General features: G+C 38.2%; 1 protein-coding gene across 1 annotated transcript in view; it reads right to left on the bottom strand.

Annotated features, from left to right (window-relative positions):
* TIAM1 (TIAM Rac1 associated GEF 1) overlaps positions 1 to 9,138 on the bottom strand; it is a 202,333-nt gene that overhangs the window by 138,071 nt on the left and 55,124 nt on the right. Inside the window, exons 7-8 of the mRNA XM_007941289.2 lie at positions 8,648 to 8,722; positions 4,908 to 5,078 (exon numbers count right to left, since the gene is read on the bottom strand). Coding sequence (XP_007939480.1) covers positions 4,908 to 5,078; positions 8,648 to 8,722 — 246 coding nt within the window. The remainder of the gene's footprint in view (positions 1 to 4,907; positions 5,079 to 8,647; positions 8,723 to 9,138) is intronic.

Below are 9,138 nucleotides of genomic sequence, written 5' to 3'. Positions count from 1 at the left end.
TACATCTAGCAAACCCGTAAGTGTGCCAGCACTGTGTGAAGCATTGAGAATACAAAAATTAATAAAACATAAATGTAGCCTTCATTTAAATGACAAAAAGAGGTACAAATTTGTTTTCTAATGTACATTTAATTAAGTTACTTAGAGAAATGTGTTTGTCTGTGGGGTAGGGTGGGCAGAAAATGGGAGTAAGGTAGGGGTAGTTTTGCTTTCTAAATACGTACATACATGCAATAAAGGCTTTCTGCATTATTACAAAAGTGCATTTCCAGAAAGCAGAAATGAGTTCACTCTGAATACCCAGCTGAATGATAAAGAAGCTTCCTATCAAGGCTCCTCAAGAACCCATAAACTGTCCCCTACGCCCTGAGTAATGTGATAGCTGAAAGCCCACTGTGCTGAACACAGGCGCCATTCAGTTAGCACATTCCTGTGCACTTAGCTTGTGTCCTTTCTGTGTATGTATCGGAGACCAGATGCTTGCTGTCTGACAGATCCAGGATTGCCGGTGTCAAAGATAATAAGCAAGCTTGGGGAAACATAAAACACACGGATGTTTTTAAGTGTCCTACCCACTGCTTGCTGGAGAGCCACTGAAGCAAACAAAAACTAACACAGAGTAACATGATAGGCAAGAAAGTTTTCCCTCACAGAGACAGAAGCTGTAAAAGCTTCCCACCTACCCAGGTCCTCACTGAAATCTTTAATTAGAAGCACAAAATTTTGGTTCACCATCTGCTTCCAACTGAGGCGGAAGAGAAAGAGAAATGAAATTGCATGAGGTCTTAGTAACAGAAACAAATTCACTTGGAAACCTTATCATCATCATTAATAAACACTTTGTGGCCACCCCTAATAGCCTACCACTTAAACTGACCATCTTCCAGAAATCAGACCTAAGTAGCAACCTTACCTAAGAAGCATCTGGTTCCTAAAACCTCAGTGTAAAAGAGACAGCTCACTGTTCGGCACCAAGAACTTTAAGGTCATTCTGACAGAGAGGGACAGTGGAGATTCCCATCCTCCTGTAAAAGCTACCATATGCTGAAAACATTTAAACATATGTACAAAGAATGGTAAAAAACAACAGACACAACATGTACCTTCAAGTGCTTAGCATGGTGAGGAAAACATACAAATGATGAACATACCAATGGTACTAATATGATTTTTGCCACCCCCCACTACCACCGTATGTGTCACTTCTTTAAATTATAGTATCTTGATAATTTAAAAAAAATAAAAATAAGCACATGCAACAAACATAAAAGTTGCAAATGTCCCTACTAGCACCCTAGGAGCTCTTAGTTTGGTTAGTAAATAGTTACCCTAAAAATGGGATGTTAGATCAACACACAAGTGTGTCTTATCATTTTGGTCAATGATTTTCAATAATAAAACCTCGTTAGTCATGGCTGGTCTTACATGGAAGGAAAAATCCTAATTAATTAAATCAAATGATCAGAAGTTTCAAGAATTTTATACTTCTGAGATACAGGCAAATTAGTATTAAAGCAACTCAAACAATTAGCCATGTTCACAATACATCTTTGAGCAAGAAGAATTTCAAATATTAATGAAGAATGTAACATAGTAATCCTCAATATGTGGCCTGCATTAGGCTTGTAAAGCATTCAAGAGAAAATTCCCTAACTCATGGGAAATTCAGTTAGAAAAAAAATTAAAATGGTACAAATTTGTTTTCTAATGTACATTTAATTAATTAACTTAGAGAGCATTTGATTCATTTTGAGATAATGTAGCCACAAATAATACCAAGAGATAAATATTATTGTAGAACAATTTTTAGTTCAGTTGGAATAACTTTTTTTAATTCACATCTTATTATGACTATTTCAAAGAATGAAGTAGCAAAATACAATATAGATCTTTTCAGCAAATAACTTACGCCAATTAAAATAGAAATTAGTGCCATAAATTTTCCAATCCATCCTGTTTTCACTTCCATTTCTGTTCATATACCCTCATTACAGTCAAACTCCCTGAGGCATATACAAGCATACACAAATCCATGCACATACACACATGTACACACCACTTATTAATACAGAAGTCCCAAAGTTATGTTCCTTCTCCTTCAAAGTGAGCTTTTATTTTTTTTTAAATGCCAATGAAAACTAGAATATGCAAAGCAACATGGCAACATGATGAAATCATTATATAAAACAGACGCCAGTATCACACATGATAATATCACTGAGTGTGACTAAGTATTTTGATCATTGCAATTATGAGAATATATTCAGAACCCACAGGCCAACAAGTCTACCTGCTACAATTACCAACAGTCATCTTAGTTAACATCTACAACATAACTGTACATGAAATGCAGATCTTGAAACATGTACTATACCAGAACTTGACTGGTGCTCAGATGGCAGATGGCAAACGGATGTGAAATGATGTGGATCAGATAGAATAAGAAAGAGAATGAGCTGAATGCAAGAGACAGAAGAAAGAGATTGATTATTAAATATTAGAGAAAGTATCCATCACCAATGATGAGAATGACAACAAAGTAATAACAGACAGACGTTCTTACAATCACCTCTGTTTTCAACTGCTTCTCCAAAATGGAAAAAAAAAAAAACACTCGCCATTATATCCAGTCATTAATAACATGTGGTTGCTGTTTCCCCATTATCTCTTTCCCTCTTAAGAATAAAATTGCTCCACTAATTACAATAAAGTGTTTTCCAAAGAAAGGGCAAGCTTTAGAAGTGCACCTGGCTCTGAGCACACTATATAATTTATCCTACATGAGTGTTTTTCCAGAGACGATCAACTTCTTAAAAAGCACACAAAGTTTTCCATTTCCAAATTCCTGGGACGTGACTTTGTTCCACACCATGTTGTTCTTGTTTTTATATCAATGTTTTGGAGAAACAGACTGAAAACTCAGGGAGCACTGGTGGAGACCACCTTTTACTGTTAGAGAAAAGATCTAGACCCTAATGATAGCATCTAAAACATTTCAAGTGACAGAAATAAACACCTTCTAGGGCAACAGCTCCACTTCATTATCTAAAGATGGTTTCTAAGTTGCAGTGATACTATTATTCCTCATTCTTTTAGTTTCCATCCGAGCAACGATTAAAAAGTACCTAAAGTTGGGCCAATTACTCATTCCCAACTCATCGACCAATCTTCCAACAATCAATTGTTATAGGAAACATTTGGCCAAACACTCAATTACTGACTGAGTTTAAAGGCAATGTGCACAAGACACCCCTAACCAATGCCAGTCCTTGGAAAGACCTTCCAGGGCTTGATTTACACAAAAAAGCTGGAGAGTTCTACTTTCCACACCTTCAGCTGCAGTTCTGAGAATAACTCCCATCGCTGTGCAGAATATTAATGGGCCTCTAAAGAATCATGCTCATCTATAAATAAAGGAATGCATAAATTCTCAATAGGCCAATTTTGTTAAGTAATTAAAATGAAAAATTGTGAGCAAAAATGCCATTATCTCCCAAAAGCTAGAACTCGTGTAACACAAAGGATACAAAGCAAGTAAGATTATATCATTTATTTTTAACACCTACATGGAGGCTCATTTCAGCTTTGTCCTTACACTTTTCCTCCACATAAGACCATCTAAAAGGTTTACTTTAAATGGACACTCATTTCCTCTACTTATATGAAGAGCTATATTTTTTATTTGGTAAAGCCTTAGTGCTTCATTTTAAAAAAAAATTACTGATTGTGGAGTTATAAAATTGAGGTATCAAGTTAGCAAAAACTATTTCTGTATTTATGTAAACCAATGTGTGGAATGAGGTCTTAAAAACATCATTTTACCTATGCAGCTTCCTCTAGGAATATATATATATTCCCCTAAGAATATATTCTACCTTCTTCCAATCCTTACAAACTGTCCTTCCTGATGACTGACTGAGGTTCTGACAGTTCTCCTTACAGTCCACAGTGGATTCCACAGTGGAACGGACACAGTTTGGACTCTTCAGACTTAGGTTCAGTCTCCCCTTTGCTACTGACTCTGATGTGACCCCAGGCAAGTAATCAAAACTCTCTGAGCTTCACTTTCTCCATCTGTAAAATGATGTAGTATCAGCTCCTCCTCAGATGTGACGTTACTCCTAAATACGACTAATAATGCTACTGATTATGTAAAAGTAAAAACAGCATGTAAGAAAGGCTCCCTTCCTTCCTCTTCCTCTTCCCTCACTCAAGGCCATTCATCTGGCCTTACTTCCAGAGAGAAAATAAAATCATGTTCACTTCAGAAAAGACCAAGAACTTTCTACAGACTAAGGTAAAAGTACAGGGTATGATTGCAATCATTTGTCACTAATAAAAGAAGCTAATTATGTATTCACAGGAAGAGGAATTTCCCATCATGGTGGTCAAACTTTTATTTCACATTAGAGTTTTTCTCTATACCTTAAATAAAGATATCTATGGTATAGCACCCAATGATTAAAAAGCAGGTTACAAGACATTATTAAATGTATGTGTGCACAAGTGTGAGCATAAAAGAAACTCTGGAAGGACAAACAACAAAATGACTATAGTGGTTATTTTTAGATTTTTTAAGGTAAGGATGGTCTTAACCTTCTGCTTTATTCTTTTTATTTATTTATTTATTGGGTAAATATGCAGGTAGCAAAACATTTTGTTTTATTACCTAAATTTTATAAATTTTTGCAATGAGCATGTAACAGGTTTATTAGAAACCTATCAAATGCATATACTGAAAGAAGTTACTTAAAACAATTCCTCTCCTTACAAAGCTAAAGAATTCATTTACATTTAATATGCATATTATCACAAAGGAATCCCTTGTTCTTGTGAAGTAAAGTATACAGGGAGCATTGCAAAGCACCTGCTCTCCCCCATGACTCTGAGGTCCCATGTTCACATACCTTGCAGATCAGTTCCAGGGTGTCCCGTGCAGTGTCCCCAGGCCGGACAACTGTCAGTGCAGGCTGATTATTTGGCAAACAAAACCAGGAGGGTGTGAAATACTCATGGACCCAAATGTCACAGTCAGGGTTGTGCTGGTGAACACTAGGTAAAACCACTTCTTTCTCCCTCTGTAATGAGAAATAAAATTTTCCAGATAGCAAAAGTTGGTACAGAATGATCTTAAGATTCCCAGGTTGTGCATCACCAGCAAAACCAGGTGCCAGTGAGTCACTCTCAAGTCATGGTGACCTCATGTGCATCAGTGCAGAACTGTGCTCCACAGCGTTTCCAGCGGCAGATTTTTTGGAAGTAGATCATCAGGACTTTCTTCGGCAGCACTTCTAGGTGCATTTGAACCTCCAGCCTTCTAGTTAGCAACTGAGCACATTAATCATTTGGATCACCCAGGGACTCCAGATGGCACAGAGATTACAGATTACTATGAGAAGGGCCCCAGGGCAGAACTAATAGCAGTGGTGAGGATAGGGTAAAATCGTTGGAGAAAGAAATTACTGAGCAGGAGCTTTATGGAGGGCAGGTAGACTTCTAACCTCAGCCAGAAATCAAGCAGGCTATACACATGACCCATGACAGTCACTAGTGGGGCATGGTGTGAAATACTGGGAACCAAATTATGGAGGAAAAAAAGGACAGAAATGGGCTATCCAGTCAGCTCAGCTTTGCTGCTGTTATTTTTTCCACACACTCATTTCAAATTTACAGCAGAAAATTCTAACAGTCAGAGTATCTACCATAAGGGCTCTATATATTTCAAAGGCAATAATGAGGCCCTAACAAAATTTTCAAAATAAAAATAATAGTATGGAAATACATATTTATAAAGGAAGGAGCTCTGGGTGGCACAGTGGTTAAGCTCTCAGCTATAAACCAAAAGGTCAGTTGTTCGAACCCACCAGCTGCTCTGTGGGACAAAGACATGATGGTCGCTTCCATTAAGATTACTAGCCTTGGAGACTCTATGGGGGAATTCTGTGCTATCTTATAGGATCACTATGGGTTAGAATTGACTCGATGGCAATGGGTTTGGTTGTGGTTCATTTTTGTGCTCTCATGTGACCTTGAGCAAAACTCTGGGAGAAAAACAGCTCCACTTCCCGGATGAGGTTTAGGAAGCTTCGAGGACTTGTCTTACGGCACATGGGGCAAAAACAAGCCTCCTTAGATGGTTGCCATCTGTCTTTCCTCTGCAACTCTCTCTTCTTACCTTAGGCATGTGCTAGAAACAACATATATAATGCTGCCTTTAACTGACACACGTTATTGTTGGTAATCAAGGAGTAGGAATCAAGTTGTGTATGTGAGAGAAGACATGTCTTATGTTCTAAATTCAGCAGCTATGTTAAACCTAAGCAAGCTCCATAACTAAAGCAGAAAACACTGTATATATTGATGAAATATTAGGGACCCAGAGAGATAAGCATGGAAAGAATGTTAGGTTCAGCAATTTAAACATAGTATCAATGCTCAAGATGCAATTAATAATAAGCCTTAAATATTTGCTTATCACCAGCTCACTTGAAACACCTTTCTACAGATTATCAAGAACAAGGCTAGTATTAGCAACTTACAAGAAAAAACATATGTCCAGACAAAGCCTGACTGGAGGTAACAAAGCAACTTCTGTCCAGAAAAAGAACAAAACAGGGGGAAGATGTGGGTAAAGACCAGTAGCTCCACCCAGCTGCAGAAGGCAATCTCAGCCCTGACTTTTAATGGTGTTGCTTTCACAGATAAGTTGGACCCCAGAGAGGGAACTGTCAAAAAGCAATCAACTTGTCTAAATCCCATTAACTATAATTGGAATCTTCCGACTTCATCCCCATGTGCCACATTAAATAGGTGCCCCTTAAGCACTGGATCAGCCCAAGTGTTGTGTCTAAACTGCTGTGTGAGAACAAGGCATTCTAGCCAGGAAGTGGGATAAAGAGGTATCTTGGGGGAAAAAATGGAAAAAACAAAAATGCTACACAAATCCAATGGGAAAACCTTTTCAATTTCCAGGTTCTGTGTGCCTGGAGAGGGGCAGCCTGATATTGTTATTGTTGTTAGTTGTCGTCATCAGGCCCTAACTCATGGCAACTCCATGCAAAACAATGAGATGCTGCTCAATCCTGTGCCATCTCCATGACCGGTTATGGATCAGACCTTTGTAATCCACAGGGTTTCACTGGCTGATTTTCAGAAGTACATCACCAGGCCTTTATTCCTGGCTCATCTTGGTCTAGAAGCTCCACTGAAACCTGTTCAACATCATAGCAGCATTCAAGTCTCCATTGACAGACCAGGTGGTGACTGTGCATGAGGGGCACTGACCAGGAATCAAATCTGGGTCTCCTAGGTGGAAGATGAGAATTCTACCTGAACCACCAATGCCCCTAGGCCAACATTAACAATGTACATATAACGTTATAGGAGTCCCTGGGTGGCACAAATGGTTCACTGCTTGGTTACTAACCAAAAAGTTGGTGGTTCAAAACTACCCAGGGGCACGCAGGTTCAAAGCTACTCAGAAGAAAAGCCTGGTGATCTACTTCTGAAAGGTCACCGCCATGGAAAATCCTATGGAGTACAATTCTACTCATGGTCACCATGAGTCAGAATCAACTCAACAGCAACTCTTTTTTGTTTTTAATAATGGTATCCATGATGTGTTAGCCAACCTCAGAAATGACTGTTAATATAAAAAAAGTATGGTTGGGTTGCACACAGGCCGAGCAATTTAATTTCATCAGAGACCGTGATGCTCAAAGAGAATGACATGGGCAGATATTTCTAAAAGCAGCTGCCTTTATGTTCACAACAATATTAATCCATGACTCATTTGAGTATAAAAGGAAGAAAAAGCCTTCCCACGGCCACTCTTCCTGCTCTCTCTTCTGCTCCAAGAGCCAGCACTCTGGCTTCAGAGGTACTTCTCTGTCTCAAAAATGGCTCAGCTACTGACGACCATCTAAAACTACTCAGTTGCATGGCAACCAAGAGCTCAATTCTGGAATATTGATTCTGAGTCCAAGAAGCAGAGGATCATACCCTATACACAGAGCTACTGGTATCTGTATCAAGGTCTTTGAAACGAGGGATGCCATTTATTTAGAGGCTGAAAAAAGCAGTCAAGAAAAAAATCAATATTCTTTATGGGCTTTCAATCAGAGCAGTTTGAAAGCCACTGTCAAATATAAGTGCAAGATCTAAGCAAGGTGGTGAATCTTTAATTGAATACTTAACTTGTGAGGCAAATGCATTTTTTGAGAATATACTATCAGAACAGTGCTTTCAAATTAATGGGAGAAAAATAGCATGTGTGGGCAGAGAGGGAAGGCAATAAGATCTCACCTGTTGGGAACAGAAGTTGTACATAAAAGGAATTGGCTACAGCATAAAATATTCTGCTACTTAGAACCCAAATTTTCTCTTACATTCTAGTTGGAAACTTACACATTCAAATGATAGGTATTGAAAATGTTATGTCAGCAGTAGAAGGTTCTTATTATTACCACGTTTTAAACATAAAATGATTTTCCATCTCTCACTGCCTGTTATATAACTTCAAAAGACCAATAATTTTGGCTTTTAATAATTGAGTCTGTTTAATTTTAGTATCACAAGAAACCACTTCATTTGTATATGTTGTTGGACCCATGGTACTTTTAGAACAGGAGCACGTGTTTATTTTTACCTTGCCATCTGGAACAGTGTCATCAAAAATTCCCTCTAAAGATTTCTTCACGGAGTCAGCTCCCTCCCCGAACACCTGCATATACAAAAGCATCATCTTAAAAAAAAAAAAAAAAGAAATCTGGGCAAGAGGGTAAATGAAGCATGGAGACAGGATGGGAAATTGGCAGCACTATTGAAAAACATTACGGAAGTTCTCAGATACTCCCACGTGAGATCCTAAAGCAGGCAGGTAAACATAACTCATGGTGCCAGACCACAAAAGATGTTCTTCTTCTGGATCACTGCCTACATCCTTTGACACCCTCGCTCTCCCCCAAAAAATGTTTGCTTTTAGAATTGGACAATTCATCTGCATCTAAAGACAATAAACTAGATTTGTTCAAAATGAAAAACATCTGCTAAAGCCTTGGGTATTTGCTGTTTAATTTTTTTTTTTTTGGGGGGGGGGGAATCTAAGAATATAAATGTATGTATGTATACATTTTTCCT

Source organism: Orycteropus afer, unplaced genomic scaffold, assembly GCF_000298275.1.
Source record: "Orycteropus afer afer isolate SDZICR_OR568_19922 unplaced genomic scaffold, OryAfe1.0 scaffold00078, whole genome shotgun sequence".
NCBI classification, from domain to species: Eukaryota; Metazoa; Chordata; class Mammalia; order Tubulidentata; family Orycteropodidae; genus Orycteropus; species Orycteropus afer.
The sequence above is the reverse complement of the archived record's forward strand: the minus strand, read 5'-3'. Positions and strand labels throughout refer to the sequence as shown.